The sequence below is a fragment of the Suncus etruscus genome, chromosome 2, assembly GCF_024139225.1.
Source record: "Suncus etruscus isolate mSunEtr1 chromosome 2, mSunEtr1.pri.cur, whole genome shotgun sequence".
In the NCBI taxonomy this organism is placed as follows: domain Eukaryota; kingdom Metazoa; phylum Chordata; class Mammalia; order Eulipotyphla; family Soricidae; genus Suncus; species Suncus etruscus.
This window is the reverse complement of record NC_064849.1, coordinates 131,373,834-131,401,528: the sequence shown is the minus strand read 5'-3', so window position 1 is coordinate 131,401,528 and position 27,695 is coordinate 131,373,834. Positions and strand designations below refer to the sequence as shown.

General features: G+C 37.2%; 1 protein-coding gene across 1 annotated transcript; it reads right to left on the bottom strand.

The window, feature by feature from the left end:
- Window positions 1–228: 228 nt before the first annotated feature.
- Window positions 229–26,117, bottom strand: LOC126001500 (beta-hexosaminidase subunit beta-like). Its single transcript, XM_049768788.1, has 14 exons — window positions 25,770–26,117; window positions 23,197–23,342; window positions 20,080–20,145; window positions 18,060–18,106; window positions 17,266–17,376; window positions 15,118–15,219; window positions 11,700–11,829; window positions 9,876–10,056; window positions 8,359–8,445; window positions 6,895–6,967; window positions 4,686–4,860; window positions 1,407–1,497; window positions 1,145–1,249; window positions 229–421 (listed from the first exon to the last, which is right to left on the bottom strand). The coding sequence occupies exons 1-14, from the start codon at window positions 25,991–25,993 to the stop codon at window positions 349–351; spliced, it is 1,611 nt and encodes a 536-aa protein (XP_049624745.1). The 5' UTR covers window positions 25,994–26,117; the 3' UTR covers window positions 229–348.
- Between the last annotated feature and the right edge of the window lie 1,578 nt (window positions 26,118–27,695).

Here is a 27,695-nt window from a genome sequence, read left to right as displayed (position 1 = left end):
GAAAGAAAGAAAGAAAGAAAAGAAGAAGAAGAGAAAGAAAGAAGAAAAGAAAAAGAAAGAAAGAAAGAAGAAAGAAAGAAAGAAAGAAAGAAAAAAGAAGAAAGAAAGAAAAGAAAGAAGAAAAAGAAAGAAAGAAAGAAAGAAAGAAAGAAAGAAAGAAAGAAGGAAAGAAAGAAAGAAAGAAAACCTAGTCTCAGAAATCAGGTTGTACATGAAATAGGTAAAAAGTTATAGGTTCAAATAATACGATTTTATTCAAAAGCAGTTTACATGATTTCAAAACAAAGTTATTGAAGGTGATCATAGTAAAGAATGATATGGGGTTTCCATTTTTTGTTCCTTTCTGCTTCATCTAATTTTGACATGTTTATACTCATGATCACAATGTCCAACGTAAAGAGGTTGTGCAGCTATTCCACGTCTAAAAGGAAAAAAAAGTCAGTGAATAAAGGCATCTTACATGTAGCATTAATCATTCAAATAGGATTTAGAAATTATCCTATGTGTCTATTGTATAACTTCTGTTTTATACAGTGCTTATATAATTCCAAATATATCATAGGTATTTGTTTTGTGGGTTTTTTTTTTTTGAGGGGTAACAATTGTAAATGTTCAGGTCTTGCTCCTGGCTCTGCATTTAGGGGTCACTCAGGAACTTGGAAGACTAAAGAGGTCCTGTTGGATCAAACTTAAATCATCATGTACAATGCCAGTACCCCACCTACTGTACTATCCCTCTACCCCCTCATTAATATTTCTTACCTAGAAAGTAAAGATAGTTCCCAATTTCTTTTTAAATCACTACTTCTTTTTTGTTTGTTTGTTTGTTTTTGGGCCACACCCAGTGGCACTTGGGTTTACTCCTAGCTCTGAGCTCAGAAATCACTACTGCAGGCTCAGGGACCATATGGGATGTCAGAAATCAAACCCAGGCCCATCCTGGGTCAGTTGCATGCAAGGCAAACACCCTACAGCTGTGCCATCTCTCTGGCCCCTAAAGGACTGCTTCTAAAGAGACATTAACATTTCTATTAATAACAGAAATAAAAATCAGCCTAAGGAGCTTGCCCATACCAAAAAAAGATTGTTAAAACTTACGCTCAATTTTATAATGTCATAGGTTGAAATATGGGTGTTTACCTACCTGACCATCCTGCAGCGGTGAATTGCCAGTCTTTCACTGGCATCCTGTATATTTCGGACCTTTTGGTGACTCCAGAGTCTCTCGCCAGCTGCACTTGCCCGAGGCCTACAATAAAAACATGCCCCACCAGAAGTTTGGATTGAGTTTTCTTAGGGAAGTAACTAAATCATATATGTGTGAAGCAAATTCTGGTGCTTTCCTTCTTGGACAAAAAGGAAATGAAAACAGAGACAAGTACATTTAAATGCTATCAAACACATACCACAATCTTGGTGTGAAATTAGTTTCATCCACATATTCTCCCCAAAGACAGGCTTCTCCTCCAATGACAAGTTGTTTCTGTTCCTGAGAACCTAAACAAAAATCATTGGATTGATGTCAGTTAAGTAGCAGCAGCTCAAGACATACATATAGGCAATAGTGATTGCTTCTATCTTCATTTCCTAGGGCAGTATTCCTCTCCTGGAGTCCGCAGGGCCTGAGTGATGATGCTCATGGCTGTAGCACAAGATGGTGAAAAACAGTCCACCTCTATCTCTTAGTTCACATAATACTTATTAGCTAATGTGAGCTAATCAGATATCTATAACCCTAGTCTACTAAGGATATCTTCTTACTTTTGTTTTATGCAAACGGATGTGGAAATCAACATTTCCCCCCTATGTAACAATAAAAGTCTACTCAGGGAACTCTAGTTAGGATACAAATGACACCCCTCCTACTAGTATTAACAGTAGATTTAATGTCAAATATTTCTTATACAGTCAGCATGAAATCTTAATATTCAGAAAATGCTTTTCAGAAAAACAAGGATATCAATTCATCATATGCAAACTTTAGAAACTTTTTTAGAGCTAAAACCTTTTCCCAAAGAAAACAGTGAGGGTACAAAAGTATGCTGAACCTATAAGTACTAAAGTAGGAATGTACTTTATGTAGGAAGTACTAATGTAAGAAGTCTGAAATACTAAATCTCCACTACTGGGATAGTGGAGATTCCTCTCATTGTATCTTTTTTTCACCGATGTTCACTCTTCAGCTCCCTAAGACTGCACAGTCTTTAATCTGTTGAATAAGGCTAATGTCCAGTTGAGTCCCTTCCACTGGAGAAACAGCTTAAATTATGAGACACAAGGTTAATGCAGTCAAATATTTTTTTAAAATGTACTAAGTAAGGAGATGTGGTTATACTTGCATTGCAAAACTCATCCAGGTAACAAAAGATGAAATGCTGGCATTTGCAACAACATAGATTGGATTGGAGTAAAATAGGTTAATGACAAAATCTTTCTCTCATATGTAGTCCATAAACAAAAGCATAAACAACAAAATCAACTCTTTCAAAATGGTGATTACTAAAATGGTATCTGTCTCACTTTCTGTACTAAAGTACATTTTCTGTACTTGTTCTTTTCAAGCTATTTTTTACTGACCCAAGTCTTGCAATAATTTAGAAAATTATAAAATTACAAATGGTAAATTATGTATATATTTTATATATAAATTATAAAGTTATAGTTATGGTGTCAGAGCTATTAAATAGCTGATAGAATGCCTGCCTTGCACATGGTTGACCCATATGTGATCCCCATCATCCCATATGGTCCCAGGAGCCTAACCAGGAGTGATCCTAAATACAGAGCCAGGAGTAAGTCCAGAGCACTACTGTTGTAACCCCAAAACAAAATAAAATATATTTCTTCTAGGTTATCTAATTTTTTTATATTGGTAATCATCTTAGTATCCCCTGAAAGGTTGGATATTGTATTTCTATGGTATTGGTATTAACTTTTATTTATGATTTGGGAGACTGGACAGGGTATCCCTTACATTCCTCATGTTCAGGGAAACCATGTGGTGTTGGTGATGGAATCCAGATATCTAAATACAAAGTATATGCTCCCATTTCTGAGTCATCTCCCCAAACCCAATTCTCATTCTTTTCATCAACACATTCTCTCTTTCTATCTCAGGGAGCCTAGCAAGGTGTTTATAAACCAACCAGACCTTTGAATGTTGTCACCAATTGTACATAATATCTCCAATTATCAGCACTGAACATAATTTATTTATGTTTTAATTTTACTATTTCCTCTGTACTGCTGACTCCTGGTTTTGCTTACTCTTATAGCTTGTTTCTTGTTCTAATACCTTCAGGTGTAAGGTTAGATGGTTTATTTGAGAATTTTCTGTATTTTTTTAATGTGGCTTCTTAATAAAGCTTCTACAATATCCCCTGATTGCTCAATTCTGTATTTTAATTTTTCTCTAAGTAATTTTATTTCTTCTTCAAGTTGTTTGCAGTAGAGCCTCCCAAGGGTATTCTAGGAATTCTGGGACCTTCACATAAAAATATGATCTAGAGGACTGAGCAATAGCACAGTGGGTAGGGCATTTGCCTTGCATGTGGCCAACCTGGGATTGATTCCTGGCATTCCATATGGTCCCCCAAACTCACCAAAAATAATTTCTGAGCACAGAGCTAGAAGTAAACCCTGAGCACTTTTTGGTGTGGCCCTTAAAACAAAAAAAAATGTGATATGTTCTAGAAAATGTTCCAGTATTGAACATTGAGAAGCATATACTGTATTTCTTTTTGAATAAAAGTTTCTGTATGTGTCTCTATGTCTATGTCATCAATTACTTTGTCAATGTCATTATATTCTTATTAACATTTTTTGGGGGAGGTGGACCACACCCAGTAGTGCTAGGAGAAGTGGGCTATTTATTATTGGCTTTTTGCTCAGGAGTGACCCCTCAGGAATGAGGGTTGATTCATAGGGGCTATCCTTCAGTCAATGCCCTGGGTAGAGAGGATGAGCTGGAGTTATGAAATACCCTGTGTTCCTCTTCCTATTGATATTAGACCTGTTTCCTATTTGAGTGTTACAGACTTCTCCTTAAGTTCACTCACAGAAGTCTGCTTCCAATGGTGGGATATACTGGGGACAGACTTCCAATAAAGTGGGAGGGGTCTCAGCCCTCCAAACTTTACCATATCTCCCTCTGTGGGGTCAAAGTTTCTGGTAATTGGGGAATTAACTGTCACCTAAGGTTTTGATAGTTACTACTACTCATCAGTGAAACCTCAAGGAATGATGCCTCTCTTCTTATACTTGTCTTATGATGGCTCTATTTGCCTATTATGCTCTATTTCTTCATAATCATGGGCCTAGAAAATTCTTTTGTTTAATTAAGAATATGGTTTCCATCACTAAGTTTAAAATGACTCAGAGACTTCCGTTTTGTTTTGTTTTTGTTCATACCAGCAGTGCTCGGAGCATACTCCTGGATCAGCACTCTAAGATCACTCTCACAGTGCATGAGAAACCAGTGCCAGGAATTGAACAGAACAGTCATGTGTGACACAAATGCCCTACTTGCTGTACTATTGCTCCGGCCCCTGGAGGCATTTCTTTCTAAGTACACACATTTGTTGGTCAGCTTAGGTGACAGTAACTAGGTAAATATCCCATGATGGTGGATAGTAGTGGCAGGAGATAAAATAACAAATCAAAGTAAAGATTGTTGTTTCACTTACCAAAAAATTTAAGAGGTTCTGCTAAATAATATTTTTTCCAATCTTCTCCATAACTAATCAAATCTAAGTACCAAGGAGAAGAAAGGATGACCTGGAAGCCAGCTGCTGTGACTTTTGCTTCTTCAAAGGCATAACTTTCTGCTTTCCATATTTGAACTATTGTGTCTTGATTAAGCTATGGAGTTAAAAATTATAATGTACATTAGAGCAAGTACAATAGAGGAAAATAAATCTCGAGGCATTTTAGTTAGAAACATAATGAAAAAAAAAACATAATGATCTCTGATTTTGCCCCTCAAAGGCAATTATTATAGGAACTTAAAATTTAAAAATTCTTCAAACTTAAGAATTTTTAATTTTTGTTAAAATATCATGCCATATAGGTAGCATCAAATCCATTTATGCAACTCTAAAATGGTATAAACTGACCAATTTGAAAGTTTAAAAAAATGACAAGTGTAACCCTACCCCTAACACCCTTTTACCTAAGCTTTCTTTTGAGTTATTAATCCCACCTGAATGATCAGACATCTGAAATGGGGCAGGCTGTTTTTTCTGTTTTTTTTTTTTAATTTGTCAAATTTATTTCTATTTTTTAAATTAATATATTTATATAAATACCCTGATTACAAATATGATTGTAGTAGGGTTTCAGTCATGTAAAGAACACACCCCTTCACCATTGCATTGGTAATGGGAATGTTGCACTAGGGCAGACTGTTTTAAATAAAGAAAAAAAACCAGTCTGGCTGGGGGATGCCGAGAGAGAGAGAGAGAGAGAGAGAGAGAGAGAGAGAGAGAGAGAGAGAGAGAGAGAGAGAGAGAGAGAGAGAGAGAGACAGACAGACAGACAGACAGAGAGAGAGAGACAGACAGAGAGACAGAGAGAGAGACAGAGACAGAGAGACAGAGAGAGACAGAGAGACAGAGAGAGACAGAGAGAGACAGAGACAGAGAGAGAAAGAGAGGAGAGAGAGAGGAGAGAGAGACAGAGAGACACAGAGAGACACAGAGAGAAAAAAGAAAGCTTAGTAGAGAAAAGACATGTGAGAAAAAAAACACATGGTGGACAGGGCCATGGAATAAAAACAAGCTGACTCCGATAAAATTTTTAACTTATTGCTTCTGAATTATGTCTCCACCACTACCCTACATCTTCAGTCCCACCAGCCAAAGGGGCTAGAGGGATCGTGCTGGGGAAGGACTCATCCAACACATGGATCTTTATATTTTTATTTTTAACCTACAGACATGTACCTTTCACAAAGACTAATAGTAGTAGCTAGGTCTTTCTTCAAATTCTCAGTTGTCACAAAAGCAAATAAAGAATTCTGACTATGACAGAGAGAAATGTCAAGTCAAATTAAATATATACATTTAAAGTTTTATTTACAACAAAACTACCTTAACTGAAGGACATTTGGAGAGGCCATTGGGCACTGTGGTGGGAGGTGGTAGTAACTTTTTAACCAATACCATAAATGTTAATAAAACTGTAAACATGGTTCCTAAATATCATAAAATAAAAACTTAAAAATATGAAAGAAAACTTCAGTGGAATTTCTGGTTTATACAGTAGAGCTATGATTTATACTTTAAGTAGCTACAAATCTGGTTTCCATACAAATGCCTGATTGTTAATGTTCTTTATTGCCATATGTATAATATTTCCTATTGTCCTGTTCAATCATCTCTGAATTGATATATTTAAAAATAAAAGCTTTATAACATCAAAATAACAAATTAACTTGTTTTTTTCCATTATTTTCCCCATTATTTTTAATATTAAATCACTGAATTTTAATACTAAGTCACTGGAATTACAAAATAATTTATGAGTTACTTTCAGATATACCATGTTCCAACACCAATCTTTCACCAGTGTACATTTCACTCCACCAATGTCCCCAGTCTTTTTCTCTCCACCCTGCCTGTGGTAGGTGCCTTTCCCTCCACTTTTGGCTCTGAAGGTTCACATATTCTTATTTTACTACTCAACTTTTCTGGGAAAGAACCTTATGTAAAATTTAAACTGTTAATATGTAATTGAAATGACATAAAAGATGGTCTAAAATTGCAGTTCTACCTTCAAAAAGTTTAAAAGGAAAACAATTTCCTGATAATACTGAGGAAAGCTTCATGAGGGTTCTAACATACAAGATGGTATCACATCCTGTCTTTTGTATTATGAGTTTGGTATAGTCCTCACCTTTACTTCATCATCAAAAACTTCTTGCCAGACTATGGCTTTCTTGTTTAGCTTTGCAACAATATTCAAAAGTCTGCCATTGGAAAAAAAAATCAGTTATTTCAGATCACAAGTTTAACAATATACTTTTAGTATTCTTTATTTCTACCAGGAATTTATAACCACAAGAGGTGCCTTTTTTGAAACATAAAGTTAGGGAGGAGCCCACAACCCCTTTATCTCACAAAACTCAGAATTGATTCAGCAGGACTGTTAAAAAGTAATTTTCTGAGTAAAGTAGCTCATATCCCATTCATGTGGAAACTCATAAATAAGTATGCATAACCTGTTAATTCTATGACAATCTTAGAAGAAACTATAATCTAACCTAAATTATACTCAACACTGCAATAATTAGCCCAAACTATATCTTGATGAATAAACAATACTTGGTAAGAGTTCAGAGTATGGCACAGTCAGAGACATGCCTAACATGTTTCAGACCCTGGAGATGATCTCTCACACTAGGGAGAAAGCCCAACTATACTGGAGGATTAAAGACATGTAATATATTGGAGCCAGAGAGATAGTAGAGCAGATAAGGTGCTTGCTTTGCACATGACTGACTGACTATTGTTCAGTCCCTGGTACTACATATGGTCCCCAGAGCACTTCCAGAAGTGACCTCTGAACACAAAGCTAGGAGTAAACCTTAGCCACAGTCTGGTGCTGCCCAAACCCTCCAACCCACTAAGAAAGAGACAGACACTATTATGCCAAAAATAAAAGCTCTTTGAACATGAAGAGTGGTAAGGGATCAAAAGAAAGGTAACAAGGGACCAGCAAGGTGGCGCTAGAGGTAAGGTGTCTGCCTTGCAAGCGCTAGCCAAGGATCAGGACCACAGTTCAATCCCCCGGTGTCCCATATGGTCCCCCCAAGCCAGGGGCAATTTCTGAGCGCTTAGCCAGGAGTAACCCCTGAGCATCAGATGGGTGTGGCTCAAAAAAACAAAACAAACAAAAAAAGTAATAATAAAAGAAAGGTAACCAGGAATCAACTGTATGGTAGACAATGAAAACTAGATTCTTCATGTTCATCATAATGTAGCATGTACAGATGTCATAGTATAATGTTATAAGTCAAACCTCTAGACAAAATATATTTAACATATATGAATAGTTGTATGTGGCTGTGGTGGCTACACTAGCCCAATCAGGTATAAAGTATTAGAAATGCTCTAAGAGATGATAAGGGAGATGAAATTCCAGCACTGGATGGTGAGTAAGGGAGACAGTGCAAAGTAACCAATGCTTTGAGTCAAGTTCTTACTGCTACTGTTTTCCTCTTTACGGTTTATCATCTATACTCTTTCCACACTGTGAACTTTGGCAAGGGATGGAATGAAAATGAAAAAAATCAACAATAATAGTAATAACTTTTTAAGGCATTAAAGTAAAATAGAAGCAGGCATTCAAGTAACTTACTTTTCAATATAGAAAGATTCCAGTTTTCTTAGATCTCTGTTAAGCCCATTGCGTTTCATGAAAGCTTTTATTTCTGGATTGTTTAGCCTTTAGCAAAAATAGAGGTTAAAAATCACATTTTAAAATTTGAAAGAGTTCATTGTATTAAGCAGAAAATATCTCTGAAAATACTAATTGTTCAGATTTAAAACTATTAAACTTTGTATGAAACAAAACCTAAAAAATGAATTCTGTGTTACCTTAACTATATATATATATATATATATATATATATATATATATATATATATATATATATATATATATTGGGTTTTTTTGGGGGGGGGCACACCCATTTGATGCTCAGGGGTTACTCCTGGCTATATGCTCAGAAGTCGCTCCTGGCTTGGGGGGACCATATGGGACACCAGGGGATTGAACCACGGTCCATCCTACGCTAGTGCTTGCAAGGCAAACACCATACCTCTAGCGCCACCTTCCTGGCCCCAACTATATTTTAAAATGAAACTAAACTGTGGGTTATCGTAGTTCCAGACCCAAAATCACTTCTCCAGAATTGGTGCCCAGATGTCTATCCTATCTTTAGTCTCTCTTATGAACTTCAGGCTATTTTCAAAGTGTAGCTAGGTCAATTGCATGCAAGGTAAACACTTTAACTCCTGTACTATCTTTCTGGCCACCAAGATAGATTTTAAGTGAAAAAACTTGTTCTACTTAATTCTTGTGCTCCTTTGCTAAAGCTATCTTGTTTAGTCTTTTCTTAAATGTAATTTTCTTTTACATTATGACTCTCCTACAATATTTTACCTTTTGTTTTTATGTATTTATTTTCTGTAAATGTATACCATCTTTCAAACTGTTTTGCCAAATTAAAGTCTACAAGAATAAATGTCACTAAAAATCAGGCCCTTTCCTGGAAGCTATCTGGCGTGGAATATATTTGGATGGAGCCAAAAATTTTTCATCATTGGTACTTTTCATTATAGTTTAGGAGGTGATTTGGTGGTGTTATAGTTTAGTGGTGTTAAATTTTATGATATTTATATACAGTCACAGCACACAATACCACCAAAGTGTCAAAAATAGTCCTTATGTCACCTCTAATCTGATCTTAAACACCTCGCCCTTCTATCCCCCAGCACCAACACCCCTAACCCTACTGCCTATCAGTAAAATTTTTAGTTAAGGCCAAGGGTTCAGTAATGTCTAGTTACTTATTTTGTTTCTCTATATTGCAACAGATGAGTCAGATCACCTGTATCTGTCCTCTTTCTGACTTAAGAAATATAAAAATAATGTTGCATTTGAAAAGAAGAGTGTTTCATTTGTTTTTGGTTTTGGGTCATGCCCGGTCGTACTTAGTGCTTACTCCTGGCTCTTCATTCAGAAATCGCTCCTGGCAGGCTCAGGGGACCATATGGGATACTGGGATTTGAACCACTGTCTGTCCTGGATCTACTGCGTACTGTGCTATCTCTCTGGCCCCAAAAGAAGGTGGTTTTAAGGAATTGTCATACCAACAAGTAAAATCCACTTCATCTCCTCCCAAATGAATAAATTTGTCTGGGAACACTTCACTAATTTCAGTCAAAAACCTAGACATGAAGTTGTAAGTTGAATTTCGGACAGGGTTCACAGGGCCAAACACCAAAGGTGGCCACACTTCACTATAGCAGGGAGTCAGGAGGTCTTTCTGACCTGCAAGAAAACATGAAGATTCTTTTTAAAAAATTATTTTCATTAAAATACATTATTTTGAATATGTGTGATCATACCAGCTTATTTAAATGATATTTTATTTTGTACAGAAAAAGATAAGTATATTTCTTATAAGTGACTGGTATTTTTTCCAAATAATTTGAAGGAGAATTCTTTACAGAATCCTATCCTATACCTCATGGTTTTTATTTCTATCAGCCTCTATGAGATGATCTATTAGCCAATCTGAGATTTTTATGTCCCCAAAACAGATTTTCAAGATGCACCTCAAATAATATCTAATGAAACACAAATTCTCACACTAAAAGACAAATATCAGATAATCTTCCTCAAATGCTAGTAGAAGGAAACAAAGAAAGGGATTAGACAAAACCAGTGGAAAATCAATAGTGAGTCATGATAACTGGAACTGCAGTCTGAAGTGGCTACAGCAGCCTGGTGCACGAAAGGAGGCAGGGAGAATAGTGGAGGGATCTTGAACTCTTCCTTTTCTTCCCATAGTCAGACTCTAGACAAGGCCTCTGGAACTTATTTTCAGAATGTCTCTTACTTTTTTTTTTTTTTTGGTTTTTGGGTCACACCCGGCAGCACTCAGTGGTTACTCCTGGCTTTACGCTCAGAATTCGCCCCCAGCAGGCACAGGGGACCATATGGGATGCCGGGATTCGAACCACCGTCCTTCTCCATAAACGGCTAACGCCTTACCTCCACGCTATCTCTTCGGCCCCAAGAATGTCTCTTAATCTGTCCATTTTTCTTCTATACTTGGTTCTCATTATGGTCTATAACTTTAATCTCTTCCCTCTGCCAACCTCTCACTGTGACAGGTTTTTCTCTAGTATGACCCCTATCCTATTATTCTTTTAAGTAAAAGTTTAAATGGGGTTTCTGTGTAACTTGTTGAACTAACATGTAATCTTCTATCTTATATTTCCAATGTTCCCAGTATTCTCTATCCTAATATTTATTGAACAATTACATGCAAGATGCTGTGTCATGCGCATTCAATTAATTATTTAATTTTCAAAAACATTATATGAGAGCTACTATTCAACTATGTCCAGTTCAGTGATGGAAAGTGCAGACAGGCTTATTTAGCTAGCCCAGATGGGTCACTACATTTATAAATGGCAAACTGAGTGCATTCATACCTGGTGATCTTGATGAATAGCTGTTTTGAACAATTCTAAAATAAAAACCCTACTCTCAAAAAACAAAAAGAAAAAACTCTTCTACTCTCCCCTTATAGGACCTAAAGGGCCTCAGTCTCCCAGAAAGATAAATATAACCCTTGACATTCAAAAGCATTTTAGTATTATCTCATTATGAAAGTATATTTTTAAATTCAATACCAAATTCTGCTTTTGTTATCATGTTTTATTTTTCCCCCTTGGTTTTCTACTTCAGGCAGCACCTTACCAAACTGATTTACTCACATAAAACACATAAAATTAGTCAGCAAATTGCACTCAAAAGATGTTAAATTATATATGATGCTAGAAATCACAGTAAGGATAAGCTGAGCATATATCATAAGTTATACACGCAGAACTATACAATACTATAATTTTTGCAATTACAAGGCATGTCTTATAAAATAAGTATAACACATTTCTTCTTACCTTTCCCCCAAGACTGTGTATGCCCAGGAGTATCAAATTCTGGTATGATTCGAATGCCCCGTAACCGGGCATATTCAATCACCTTCTTAACATTTTGTGGAGTATACACATGAGATGGGGAATAGCGTCCCTGTAGAAGGTAATATAAAAATGTAAACTTATAAATAGGATTTGTTCCTAGAAATCTTGTATAAATACAACCTGATATTTCTTTGAGGGGGAGGGTTTTTTTTGAGGGGGGGTCATACCCGGCAGCACTCAGGGGTTACTTCTGGCTCTATGCTCAGAAATCGCTCCTAGCAGGCTCAGGGGACCATATGGGATGCCGGGATTCAAACCACCAACCCTCTGCGTGCAAGGCAAATGCCTTACCTCCATACTATCTCTCTGGCCCTGATATTTCTAATATCATACTATGATATTTGATAATTCATTAAAAGTTCTCACTATACCTAGAGCTCATCCTAGATTTATGGAGAATTCTTATTCCTACCAACAATTTTGTTTCAAAAATATCTGCTCTCATACTGTTTCAATCTCATGTAACCATACAATCTCAAAAGTTATAATCAACTTCATTATAACTTGTTAGTTATAACCAACTTCACAAATTTTATAAGGAAAAGTTGTTTTCTTCAAATTTACCTGCATTACTCTTAGCTTTAAAAAATCCCTCCCAGAGAATTTCAAACAGACTGGATCTTCTTGAAGTTTATCTGTAGCCCCTTGACAGTTCATTTGAAAATTTAAGACTCAATATTGATTTTAATTAAAGAAAAGTGTTGTTTTGTAGCCTATTTCCTATAGTCAATTTTTTAAGAGATGAACTATAAGTGTTTATGTCTTGGAAAAAAATCTGGTTCAAGCGACAACATAAAATTTGTACCTACTTAAGACCATTTAACTACCTCTTGATATAAATTTAGGGGACAGAAAACTATGCTAATTGAAACAGTGAAAATACTATCAGCACACCACTCTGGAAAATTATTACACAACTGACTTAGTTTCTTTAACAAATATTGTCAAAATTTAGAAAGAAATAGGACAGAAGGTTTATGCCTAGAACTTATGGGAAAGAATCAATACATATATGAATAGGATGCTATGTATTTGGATGGTCTGTATTTGCATATGTTACAATTTTTTTATTAAAGGTAATATGCTCGGGAAACTCCCATTCACTGCTGGTGGGAATACAGACTGGCTCAACCTTCTTGAAAAAACAATATGGATACGCCTCAAAACACTAGAAATTGAACTTTCAATTGAGCTTTGAACTGACCCAGAAATACCACTCCTGGGAATATACCCTAAAGGTCCAAAATACAATTCAGTTAAGGCATCTGCTCCATTATTGTAGCACTTCACAAGACTCTTCACAAGAATCAGAATTTGAAAACAACCCAAGTATCCAAGGACAGATGAGGGATAAAGATACTATGGTATATCTACACAATAAAATACTATACAGCCATTAGGAAAAATGAAATTTTCATATAAATGCTGAGTTAAATGAGTCAGAGAGAATGAGTCAGAGAGACAGACATATGATAATTTTATGATCATACTCATGCAGAATATTAAACATACATAGGATGAGAATAATGACCAAAGACAGTATAAACAAGTGCCATGAGGATTCAGCATTAGTAGGAAACTTGCCACAAAGAGGGAAATTGTTCAGTTAAGACAGAGAAAATACTATTATGATATTAATAGTTGGAAATTATCATTCTGGAACTGGGTAGAAAGGAGATAGAGTGATGAGCATGGCGCCATTTCAACAACAGCACTCCAATCCAAATCACAGTGCCTAACGGGAAGAATGGAGAAATGTGGGAGAGAGAGAAAACAGTGTCTGTCATTGATACAGGCTGTAGGGCAGCATTGAGAAGGAAAGTGGGGGCACTAGTGTCATCAAGTACACATGGTTGAAGGCATGGGTGCTGGACATTGTATGACTGAAACTCAAGCATCAACAACTTACAGTGATTTAATAAAAATAAAATAAAATAAACGAAATGTCCACAGTAAAGATGAAAACAAATATTAGAGTGGAAGGTATGATTTTTTACTATTTATAAGTATTACGAGGTAGCCATGGGTAAACATAGGACAGGAGCTTGCTGCAAGCTGTGGCAGGGCCCACATTCTGTTTTTCCCTAAGCCACGCCATCAGACAAGGAACACTGCACTCTGAAAAACACCACCTGACTGTAGGCAACAACTAATGACTGTTTTTTTTTTAACCTATCCTTCCCATACATGGGCAATATCAACACTCCTATTGTTCATGCTTCTGTATAATTATTTTGTCCCCACGTGCAATAAACGAGCTGTAACATTGCTACCGTAGGGTCATGTCTCTATGCTCCACTCTTCTCACACACACACACACACACCACCTCCATGTGGCCATTCACCCACCACCTCCAGACATCTACATTCTGTGTTCATTATTTATCTTAAGAATAGGACATTTACAAATGTGATCTGACATATGAGATTTAACTCAAAATGATGGGATAGAGAGTCAGGTACGTTACTCGCAAAGCATGCACAGCACATTCATTGCATGTGAATCATGAGTTCAATTCCCATACTACTTACCACAAAAGTATAATTAAAAAGGTGTTCGGAAGATATATGATCCTACTGGTCATGTATTGACTGATGGAGGTTTTTGGAAAATACATGGAAATTCACTATGTTGTCTTACTTCTTATGTGTTTGAAATTTTCTCCAGTAAAAGCCTAACATGAGCGTAGTTAGCTTTAGAGACGAGGCCACAGAATATTTGTTGAAACACTAAAATTAATCCTGACTCTGTTCTTTGCCACCTACAATTTGAACCACGCATCAAGTTTTACTGAATTTCAGCTGTTGCCTTAACGTTATAGGGTATTACACTTCTACTCATAGTGAAGTCTTGTTCCCAGCCCCTCTGTTTCATGAGTCAATTTAAACTCTTCAAAGTGAAACTATCTAGTATTTTATGTGAAGTATTAATCATATCTAACAATATGTATTTTATGTTTTTTTTCAGAGAGGACAAAGATCATTTAAAAAACCCCAAATAATTTGATTCAAAACGAATATGGTTGGGCTATATAATCATTATTTAATTGTACATTTATAAATAATGCTTGAGGTCTTCCACATTTGTATTTTTTCCTTTTTATGTGTAAAGATTCTATAGATATTTATATTATACAGTTTACAACATTTATGGTAACATTACATTATTTATAATGTATATAATTTGAAAACAATTATGAAAACAGTAAATAGACTTACAGTGTAAAGACCAACGTATTAAAATTTCTCTTTCTTGTTTTATATATTACTTTCATCCATAGGAAGAAACTCCACCAAACAACAGTCTACACAGATTTCCAATAATATAAATACTCACCTGATTGCTTAACTCTGGAAAAGTGGTGCTCTGGTATGGGAAAGACTGGTCATCGACTATGTGCCAGTGGAGAACATTGAACTTGTTAAAAGCCATGGCATCCTGCAAGCCAAGGTGTTAAAAATAGTTACATAAAACAGATTTAAAATGCAATACAATCTACACTTCCTTACTTAGATTATGTATTGCCAATATGTCTTCATCCATTTATAATTTACAATTTCTATTTTTTTAAAGATACATAAATAGAAATTCTTCAACTTATATCCCTTATATAAACTGTCACTTTCAAAACACCTTTACAAGATATTGGTCAAAATAGTGTGGTACTGGGGCCGGAGAGATAGCATGGAGGTAAGGTGTTTGCCTTTCATGCAGGAGGTCATCGGTTCAAATCCCAGCATCTCATATGGTCCACCGTGCCTGCCAGGAGCAATTTCTGAGCCTGGAGCCAGGAATAACCCCTGAGCACTGCCGGGTGTGACCCAAAATTCATAAAAAAAAAAAAATAGTGTGGTACTGGGGCCAGAGTAGGGGTGCAGGATATGAGGCATCTGCCTTGCATGTGCTATCCTAGGATGAACCACGATTCAATCCCCCAGTGTCCCATATGGTCCCCCATGCCAGGGGAGATTTCTGAGTGTATAGACAGGAGTAAGCCCAGAGCATCACCAGGTGTGGCCCAAAAACAAAACAAAACAAAACAAAAAAAAATAGTTTAGTACCGAAATAAATCCAGAATTTCAGAAAAATGGGCTAGAACTGAACGCTCAGAAATAAATCCTTTGTTATACAGAAAGTTAATTTCTAATAAATGAGTAAGGAACATCAAGTGGGGAAAGAAAGCAACTTTGATATTGTGTTGGTTATCTACATGCAAAATTGAAGCTGAACACCTATATATTTACATACACAAAGGTTAATTCAGTACAGACTAATGCCTCCCATATTAGATTTGTTAAAAAATATAGAGGAGAAATAGGAAAATACTATTCATAGAGTTGACTTCAGAAGAGATTTTAGTGATTCAACCCATTTGCACAGAAAGCAGAAACAAAGGAATTACATCAATTAAACAATTTCTGTACTACAAAGGAAACAAAAACTAAAATAAAAAGATTTTATACCGAATTTGCATATCATGTATTTGAAATTTTTTACATCATTAAATTTTAATTTTAAAAAGCACTGAGAAATCTACAAGATAAAACAAATAAGCATATAAAAATTGGAAATGCAGTTGAAATAAACCCTTCCCCAAAGAAGGCAAACAGGAGACTAAGAAATAAAATCTAAATGGCAGTGTGATATCACCCATACAAATGAGAAAGACCTATCTCAGACAGGCCAAAAACAAACGTCAACTGAAGGTAAAGGTAGTGAAAAGCATTCATTCACTTTTGGTGGTTTGCCATTCATCCTGGAAAAGAGAATGAAGATCTGGAAAAGAGTATGAAGTGACAAAAGAAAGCACAGTGACTCTGACGAGTATTAAAAAATTATCACAGCCAAATAAAAGCACAATGCCTCTGAAAAGCACTTCTATGAGCACCCAACAGATCCCCAGAGAGCACTAGAACCAGAATGTGTGTGCAACACAACCCAAGAGTGTGAACCCCAATGAGACGTGTGCATCACAATCAAATGAAGTTTAAGCCTCAGGATGAGATTGTGAGTACCACAGCCTTTTAGCATAACTCCCAGGAAATACCACAACTAAGAGGGTAAACACCACAGCCAAGTGTGTGTACACAATCATTAACAAAACAACAATGAAGAGGACTTAAGAAAAATAGCATTTAAAAGGTTAGAAGCAGGGGCCGGAGCAGTGGCGCAAGCAGTAAGGCATAGCTAGACTAGGACAGACCGTGGTTTGATCCCCAGCGTCCCATGTTGTCCCCCAAGCCAGGAGCAATTTCTGAACACATAGCCAGGAATAACCCCTGAGCGTCACCGGATGTGGCCCCCAAAAAACAAACCAAACCAAACAAAACAAAACCAAGAAAAGGTTAGGGAGCAGAAATGAACAAAATGTAATTATAACAGATATTACAGAAATACAACCCACACAGTGGTCTATAAATTCCAACATAACATAGTAAAATAAATTAGCACAACTTCAGACAATAGATTGAAATAATTACTTACAAGAGTTTGAAAAATAAGCTCAATGGACAGGTAGTGTCTGGATGTATCAATTAAAATACCTCTATAAGGAAACCTGGGCACGTCAATAATGGAGGATTCATTGATCATAATCTATAAGATAAAATTAATTTTGGTTTATTTTTTAATTTTCTCTTAATCGATATCATTGAAGAATACATGTGTAACAGTGTCAAAATATGAGTCTGGAGAAAAATGTACAAATTTACATATTCCAACTAAATATTTGAGGAAGATATTTTTAATATTTTCAGCCAAATATTTCTAATTATATATTTGGGGAGAAATAAACTTCAAGAACTATATATTTAAAATATAGAGGCATGGGTGAAAGGGCCTGGATCAGAGGTATGTACATGATTTTGATGTATGGAACCCTGGTTTGATCCCTGAAACTGCATGGGCTCCTGAGAACTGTTTGGTGCAGTCCTGAGATGGCTAGAGAATGGCTACAGATGGCCTGTTTTGTGGAACTGCAGCACTGAAATATCCAACTGGTTTCTAAGTATTGCTGTAGTTACCCCCCCCCCCAGTCCATAGGACACCGCATGAGAGGCCTTGCTCCGATTACTAAAAAAATATTACTAATGAACTAGAAAGCTTCAGTGTTAGAATTATGTACACGAGAAACCTTATAAACTATATCAATCAATAAAAATCATTTTAAAAAAGAACTAGAAAGTTTATATTTTTAGTGATAGGTTTCTTTATTTTTAGCAACATGATTATTTAATAATAATAACTAATTTATTTAATGGTAACATAATTACACTTACAGTCCCATATGAATCTTGATAAATCAACTGGCTAAAGGTCTCTAAGCCTAGGGAAAAATAAAATTAATAACAATGAATTAATATACAAAATAAATCAAGACAAGAAAACTTATATTATCAAAACAGAGGCCCATACTAGAAATTAATATAAGATAGTGATGTATCTGTGCCTGCTAATGTAATTTCTACAATTAAAACTAAACTTAAAAATTATATTATCATCTAATAAAATGCCTTATTTCATTGAGCCCCTATCCAAAAATCTGTTCAAATGACAAAACACTAAAGTACTGAATCTTCCATTTGGAACAATCAGTCTCCATAAATCTCAGGCACTGATTTAAAGGCACACACCCTCCCTCAAAAATTACATATATATGATCCCGATGATAATGGTAAAAGTTACTTTGCAGTTGATATCTCTAGATAATATTATTATATTTTGAAATAAGATTATAAACATATAAAAACAGAATAAAATAATAATTATTTTCTTTTACATAATAGGAAAGCAAATCACATCCAAAACATTTACTTTAATTACTATGTTTGGTTATTTGGCTATTTGGTTATTAATAGTCAACAAACTAATTCCATAAGGGTTCCATGGAAGAAAATAATTAAATAAATAATTGGAGAAAATTATTCTTCCTTTCAAAATCCCTTAGTTAGGGGCCAAAGCCATAGCTTTGGTAGGGCATTTGCCTTGCAAAAAAGTTGACCTGGATTCAATCCCTGGCATACCATATGGTCCCCTGAGCCTACCAGGAGTAATTTCTGAGTACAGAGCCAGAAGTAACCCCTGAGTTAGGTTAGAGACAGTTTACAAGACTAGAGAGTATGCTTTCCATGTAGGATCCCTGGGTAAGATTCTAGTACCACATAGTCTCTTGAGCATGGCTGGGAATGTAAACCTCAATTATTGCACTAGGTGTAATACCTGAGAACATCTGGTGTGGCCCAAAAATGCAACCTCTTGATTGCACATGGTTCAGAAGACTAGCTCAATGACATAGCTCAAGGACATAGTCATAAGGTCAAATGCTACATGTGACAAATATGACTGTGGGTGCTCTTTTACCTACTATCTCTGACAGTATAGGCCATTGCACTATCCAAGGTTGAGTATGATCACCCAAAAAAGGAATGCAGCCCCAACCTGCACAACTAAGAATGCCTGAGCAGGCCTGGAGAGATAGCACAGAGGTGTTTATCCTTGCAAGCAGCCGATCCAGGACCTAAGGAGGTTGGTTCGAATCCGGTGTCCCATATGGTCCCCCGTGCCTGCCAGGAGCTATTTCTGAGCAGACAGCCAGGAGTAACCCCTGAGCACCGCCGGGTGTGGCCCAAAAACCAAAACCAAAACCAAAACAAAACAACAAAAAAAGAATGCTTGAGCGCCATGCCTGAGGCCCAGGCCCAGGCAGTGGCAACTGCATGTCTGAGCACCAAAGTACTCCTAGGTAAGCACTAAAGCCATAAGTTGTGTGCTCAAAGAGTGTCACACTAGCAGGAAGGGGAACAAAACAATCAACCCTGTTACTTAGCAGTTAGTGCTACAAAACATTTTCTACTTAGAAGAGACAAAAGATTTGGAACAATGACCCTTCAAGTCCCACTGTTGAAATCTCTCAAGCAGACATACCATTACTTTGTAGAACCATACACTTTCTTGGGGAAATGATTTCAGTCATGTTTTTTAGGTTTCTGCAAGAGTAGGTCAATTCAGTAATAGGTAAAATACTTACAGAAATAAAGTCCCTCAGAATAAAAAGGGCCACTGAAGAATCTACAAGGTAGTACCTAAGCAGGAATCTCACAAGCATTTCCTAAAATGTCAAATGATCTTTCCCAGTGTTTTAAAGTGACACATGTTTAATAGAAATCATTACTAGTCAACAAACTAATTCCATAAGGATTCCATGGAAGAAAATTTTTGTTGTGCCTGACTTCCCACAGCAGCATCTAAACATATTTTATTTTTTACTAGAAAATAACAATGAAAGTGCATAGAACTTACCTCTCAACACTCCCCAGACACTCTTGGCACTGAGGAAAGCCACTGGTCCTAGTACGTTCAAGTTATCTTGAATTGTTAAAAAGTAAATGAATTCTGAGTGTTAATCCCTGTAATTCACAGGATACTTCCTAAACAGAGTTGGCATTTCTGAATCATTTATTTTGAAATTGAGGAATAATTGACATTTCCATTCTATTAATTCTGGTGTAGAGCATAATGATTTAATATTTTATATATTAGGAAATGATCACAATCTAATCACACTAATACTATACATAGTTACAATATTTTTTCTTGTGATACGATTATTTAAGATCCACTCTTTTAGCAACATTCAATATGCATACAGAATTTTAAACTACAATCACTTGGCAGTACCATATTTCCCTAGGATATTACTTTACACCTGAAAATTGTGTCTTTTGACTTTTCACTGTTATAGGCAAACTTAATCAACCATCTATGGGCCCGGAGAGATAGCACAGCAGCGTTTGCCTTGTAAGCAGCCGCCAGGACCAAAGGTGGTTGGTTCGAATCTCGGTGTCCCATATGGTTCCCCGTGCCTGCCAGGAGCTATTTCTGAGCAGACAGCCAGGAGTAACCCCTGAGTACCGCCGGGTGTAACCCAAAAACCAAAAACCAAAAAAAAAAAAAAATCAACCATCTATAATGTAACAAACTTATTACAATAGAAATGAGTTTACTTTTGGTTTGGGGACATACGCATTGTTATTTTTTTTAATGGTTTTTGGGTCACACCCGGCAGCGCTCAGGGGTTACTCCTGGCTCTATGCTCAGAAATTGCTCCTGGCAGGCTCGGGGGACCATATGGGATGCCGGGATTCAATCCACCGTCCTTCTGCGACTAAGGCAAATGCCTTACCACTGTGCTATCTCTCCGGTCCCTGCATTGTTATTTTTATATAGATACATTTGTCTCTTTTTTCTACATTTTCTTAAGATTTGGAAAATAATTTGATGGTTTATTTTCATTTGCAGCTGATCCTTTCATAATCAATATCAACTAGTTTAAACCAAAATTACTTAGTCTTTAACCAGAAAATTTAAAAATCAAGCAGACTCAGGAAATTTTATTTTCACAATAAAAAGCATTTACTTTTTATTTTTACTTAGCCATAAAATTCATTAAAAGTATTTATAAAGACACATAGAAGACAAGCTTTTACTCTTAGGTCTATATTTAGTCTATATTTATATATAAATATATAGACTATATTTAGTCTATATTTAGGTTATATTTAATCTTCTGGACTTTACAATAGTTCATCTGTTTTGATAAAAGGGCAACTAAATCACCTTGTCCATGTTAACTCAGATCCAAAACCTAATTCAAAGAGTGTCTGAGAGTTACCAACTGAAATCACATGGTTGATAAACAAATTATACAATTCCTCTTTTTAAGAACAAAAACAGAACTGAAGAAAAATGAAGCTATTCATCAAAAAATGTTGTTTAGGGGCCGGAGAGATAGCATAGAAGTAAGGCATTTGCCTTTCATGCAGAAGGTCATTGGTTCAAATCCTGGCATCCCATATGGTCCCCCGTGTCTGCCAGGAGCAATTTCTGAGCATGGAGCCAGAAATAACCCCTGAGCACTGCCGGGTGTGACCCAAAAACCAAAAACCAAAAAAAAAAAAAAAAAAAAAAAAAAAATGTTGTTTAAAATCTCTCTACCAGCAAAGAAAAAGGAGCCAAAGAAACAATAAAGGACCTTGCATATGGCAGACCCTGTTTCTATGCCCTGCACAGCAACAGTCCCCTGAGCACCACCAGGTATAATCTCTAAGCATAGAACCAGGAGCACAAGAGTAAGATGAGCCCTGAATCTGGCCCCAAAACTAAAATTAAAAAAAGAAAAGAAAAGAAGTATTTAGAGATTTATAAAGTAGTCTGAGAACAAAAGACTTTTGGGGTTGGAGGATTTGGACTACACCTGGCAGTAGTAAGGGCTCTGTGCTCAGGACTCATTCCTGGCAGGCTTGGGGACGAGATGGGGTGCTGAGGATTGAACCCTGTTTGGCCATGGACAAGGCACATGCCCTATCTGCTGTACATTGCTCTGGCTCAAAAGAATCATTCTGAGAATATCACCTGTGTAATATTCTCTCTGTCATTTTAGGCCCACACTCACCAGTCTGCATTAATCTTATTTTACTATATTTTCACATTGTTCAACATGATTCCATGGTGCGATTCCACATTATTTTATGCTAGGCCCCTTTATAAAAAAAGTTCTGCCCACTTATGTACTACTTTCAAAACAGTGTAGGAAAAGCCAGAGAATAATTACTTATCCATCATAACAAAATGATATAGTTAATTGTTGAAAAAATATCAAACAAGTTATATAGCTCCAATCCCATTACTACCAGCTCCACATTATATTATGTCAAATTTAGAATATAGTAATCATAGTTTCAAAATAGAAGTTAAGATATATCTACTATAAAATTGGAGGTTTCCAAGTGATTGATGCAAATTAACAGATGGCAGATTATGTATAAAAATGTTGCTGAGCATTGGGCTTTCCAGAAAGTTCACAGAAGGTAAGACATTTAGTCTACTTGGTTTGCATGTAGTTGAGTTTAAATTGCCAGAAAAACGTATGGTCCCTGAGCACCACCAGAGGTCACTCCTGAGCACAAAGCCAGAATAACTTGGCACCATCAAGTGTGGCCCTCAAACTAAAAATGTGGTAGCATATTATTCAGTCATTAAAAAGTAAGATAAAATATTTAGCTAAATGCATATTCTGTATACTTACACACACAAAATATAAGCAGAATAAAATAATACTTAACCCAATTTTATGTCATTGTTTATCATGTTTTAATGCATTACTCTGCAATAAAATAAAAATAGCTAGCAGCTGACTCTGGATGCTAGAATGATGCGTCTCTTCTTTCCTCCTCTTTAGTCTCTATAATTAAGGATTTTTTACAATGACAATGCTTACTTTTATACCCAGCATTTTAGTGGTACCTTTCAAAAGAGTAATTATAAACTCATAGTAGTTCATGGAATGAAGCCTGTTTCTAGCACTAAAGTTTATAGGGAGCAGCTAAGCGAGCTATTTCATATTGTACATATACTCACAGGATTCATCTGAAGAGAATTTGGGGTAAGACTCACAATCTGAGTCATGAGTCACTGAGACCAGGAGTTTCTGTAGCTGTTTTGCACTTTCAGATATAGCAGAGTCTTGTTGCTTCTCAGTGTAATTGAAAATATACTCCTGATATCTGTATGAAAAATAAATTCAAAAAAATTTGAAAGCACGATAGTTAAGCCTAATAAACTAGACATGTGATTTCTCAATTCCTTGTTACTCATATTTTTCTAGCTAGAGGCTCTCTCCCTTACAGTCATCTGAAGAAATACACCTTCAAAAATACCCTGATGTCCACCTTCAGAGGCAGAATCTCTGAATATGATATCCAGACATGATCACTTAAATTTTCCCCCACACTCTCAAGTAGTACCTAGGAAGTCTCTAAAAATCAATGATCAGATTAGTAATGGTAACCCATTTCTCTTAAAGGGTACAAGGCAAAATTGATCTGTGATATAGGGGTTAGCTTAGTGGGTGGTAATAGGAAGTTTCCATTGCTGGATGAATCATAAGAAGAAAATTTTCTACCAGTATGATTATTTGGACCAGTATTAGCTACACTAAAGACCACAGAAAGATTCCCTAGGGATATTTTTGGGTCAGACAGGTACTCCGACATAACTCAGATTTGGACTTTCTGATTGTGTATGAGAGGTTATCGATTTTCTTATGGCTGAAAATAGAGTCTGCATTCCTGTCACCTTTTCCCAAAAGAAGGTCACAGGTAAACAGAATTTCACCAGGGTCTTGAAATTTTACTGGTTCCCAAATATCACAAAATATAAATATTTAAAGATGCTAAAAGATAGGCTACTAAAAATTATTTACTTTTTAGATTTTTTACAAGCTAGAAAATGATATGTGCAACTTATGTGTAAAAAATATCTTATACTTTTCCAGAAACAGAGATAGAGTGATGCACCAGTTCCAATCAGGGAAATAGGGCAGCTCTTAGGGTGCATTTATGGTACTCTATAGTCCTGGTAGCTCTTAAAGTAAGGTTGTAAGTAAGTAAGGATAGCTCTTAAAGTAAGGTTGAAGACACAAAGCATGTTGTTTGTTTAAAGAAAACAAGAAACTGGTCACTGATAGGTCTTGTTCTACAATCTGAGTAAGAAGCTCCAAAACAAACAGACCAAATGATCTGTTTGCAAATTGCGTGGTTTCATAATTGACTAGGGACAGAACCTGGGCTCTTCACAGACACGAATCAGGATTCTGAACTATCTAGGACTGATTCTCTGTGTGTTCAAACCACTTAGAACTTTTGGAAACCTTCTCCTCCCCATCATAGCCAAATCCTGCTAATATTTTCTTGCTCTGGGATAGAGGTGGGAGGCTTGTCATACCCAATAGTGCTCAGGACTTACTCATGGTTCTGTGCTCATAAATCATTCTTGGTAATGTTCTGGGGACCATATGTAATGTTGAGGAGTCAATCCCATTCGATCACCACATACAAGACAATTTAACCCTTCACTCTTTCTCCAATCCCTTAGTTTGCTTTCGGTCTGACACAGACGCTGCTTCTTTGAGGCTTTGCAACACTCACCTGAGTAGTTTTCAACTCCTACCCACAAGGACTGTTTTATCTCCTGCTTCCTAACAATAAAGCCATAATCAACAGCTGCTCCCACATAGAACCTGACTCAAGCAAAAGCTTCAATCATCACCTGCACTGCCTGCAAATGGCAGGGCTTGTTTCTTGAACCATCCTACAGCTGCTTCAAGTGTTGGTTATCTTTGCTCATTAAAGGTCATCCTGTTCTCATCTTGTCATTCTCCTATCAATCAACGTATTACCCTTTCCTTGTTTCTCGGTAGTGTAGCACAGAAGGAAAACCCAATTCTACTAATTAAATTTTAAAGCAAATACAGTGTTCAGTGGCACAAAGATTTCTTAGACATGATGTCCCCTTTCGTGACTTTCAGATACTTTTTGACTCTGTCCTGAGGGACCCTTACTTTTTTTTTTTAATCTCTGCACCATTTTATATTATTATTTTCTTAAATGTATTTCAAGAAAATGTATCACACAGATGAGATAATCGACCATAATACATTTATTTCAGGATGACAGAAAGCGAAGTTATTAAAAAATAGAAAGAAAATAGAGATTTTTTTTTTTGGTTTTTGGTTTTTGGGTCACACCCGGCGGTACTCAGGGGTTACTCCTGACTGTCTGCTCAGAAATAGCTCCTGGCAGGCACGGGGGACCATATGGGACACCGGGATTCGAACCAACCACCTTTGGTCCTGGATCGGCTGCTTGCAAGGCAAACGCCGCTGTGCTGTCTCTCCGGGCCCGAAAATAGATAATTTAAAATAAAAAGAAAAATATTGGAAAAAGAAGAGGACAGTATTGTTCTTACTTTTCTTTGGGTGTTTGATGGGATGAGGGTTAGGTCGGGGACTGGGAGAGTTCTCAGTCAGCAGGTCAGGCAGTTAGTTCAGTGCTAGGAAGGAGGATGCATTGACTAGTTGGCCCTGCGGTGCAGTTCCAGCGCTGCACCTGATGGTACTTTGGAGATGGCGTGGTTACCTGGGCTAGACTCACCTCTGAAAAGCTTCCTGCAGGAGGCGGCAGGATCGGTTGACGGTGGAAGAGGAGTTGTGGTCGATGATGAACGCCTGGCGGGACAGGTGCCACACGCGCGGGTACAGCTCTACCGAGAGCGGCTGGGGCCACAGTCCCAGCTGCTGTTTGGAGCAGGTCAGAGTGGCCAGCATCGCCAACAACGATACCAGCATCCAAAGCTGCTCCAGCCCGTGCTGCTTCATGGCCACACGGCCAGACACTCTCTTTTCCGGGGAACTGGGGTGAGCTGAGATGCCGGCGGGTCGCGCGGACTCCTCGCCTGGCCCGGTAGAGGGAAGCGAGGGTGTCGGAGTCGCGGAGTTTGAAGATGCCCGGCCCCGCCCCCGGCTCAGGCCCCGCCCCTTGCTGGATGGAGCCGAAACACGCTGCAGCAGTTCGGTACCAAGCACCGGCCTGCACCCAGCGGCCTGCACAGGCTGTCCACCAGGCTGGGAAGTCCGCCCCTGTCAGCCTCTAGATCAGCTGCCTGATTGAGCTCACACTGCATTGATGGCTCAATGCAAAAAAAAAAAAAAAGACTCCATCAAAGTCTGGAGTGACCCCATTTCTCCCAACCCCAAACATCTGATAGCCCATGTGTCATTTGTCTATTGGCTCTGTACTTGAAGAAATTGACAATTCAGACTGCTTATCTGAACTCCCATCAGAACTCCCTGGGGTGAAATAAATTTTAACGGGGGGGGGGTGCGTGTGATTATTGGCTTATTGGCTCTGTACTTGAAGAAACTGACAATTCAGACTGCTTATCTGAATTCCCATCAGAACGCAGGGCCAGGTTAAAATATAGGCTTCAGTAGTTTCCTCAAGAGAACAGGACATCCTGTCATAGGAGAAGAGATCTTCAAACTTGCAAGAACACCATAGACCAAATTTTATTAGGTACAAGGTACAAAGAGGCTTGTGCCTAAGGATTAATACCGTCCTAGTTGAATCTAAAAGGTTTATTGCAAAAAAGGAATTCAAAGGACATTTTATGGACTTCTTTAATTGAATCTTTCTTATAATGCTAAATCTGATTCTGAGATAATACGATTAAGATGCGAATAGGGGGGCCGGGCGGTGGCGCTGGAGGTAAGGTGCCTGCCTTGCCTGCGCTAGCCTAGGATGGACCGTGGTTCGATCCCCCGGCGTCCCATATGGTCCCCCAAGAAGCCAGGAGCAACTTCTGAGCGCATAGCCAGGAGTAACCCCTGAGCGTCACAGGGTGTGGCCCAAAAACCAAAAAAAAAAAAAAAAAAAAAAAAAAAAAAAAAAAAGATGCGAATAGGATTGCTAAATATTGTTAAGCTCTTTATCCAGGTACAAGAAAAAAATGCATATATATATATATATATATATATTGCATCCCATCTGGGTTCTTGTGAAATGATAAAGAGACTAAAACGTAATGAGATGCAGTAGTAGGAGAAAAGCCTAAAGAGCATATGGATGAAGAATTGAGAAGGCTGTCATTTCTTTTTATTTTTTAAATTTTTAAAATATCTTTATTTAAGTGCCATGGTTGCGAACATGTTTGTAGTTGGATTTCAGTGATAAAAAGTACAGCTCTACAATATGTAAGCCACTATGATCAAAATAAAAATTATATTAAAAATACAGCATCCTTCACCAATGCAATGCACTCTTCACCCTTGAACTTCTCGCCATCAATGCCCCCCACCAACACCCCTCCCCCACTCTCTTACCCCCTGCCTGTCTTTGAGACAGGCATTCTATTTCTCTCACTCACTACCATTGTCATGATAGTTGTTGGTATCTTTATTTTTCTACCTGCACTCACCACTCTTTGTAGTAAGCTTTATATCATGGGCTGGTCTTTCCAGTCCTCATCTCTGTTGTCTCTGGGTATTATTGCCACACTACTCTTATTTTTCTTAAATCCCA

What these genes read in the sequence shown, in the direction of transcription:
- LOC126001500 (XM_049768788.1), bottom strand. Translation starts at nt 25,993, where the DNA reads ATGAAGCAGCACGGGCTGGAGCAGCTTTGGATGCTGGTATCGTTGTTG. An exon ending in ATCAAGATTCATATGGGACT is followed by an intron (nt 17,377 to 18,059) that starts GTAAGTGTAATT and finishes TTTATCTTATAG; the next exon opens with ATTATGATCAATGAATCCTC. An exon ending in AGCTTATTTTTCAAACTCTT is followed by an intron (nt 15,220 to 17,265) that starts GTAAGTAATTAT and finishes CTTGGCTTGCAG; the next exon opens with GATGCCATGGCTTTTAACAA.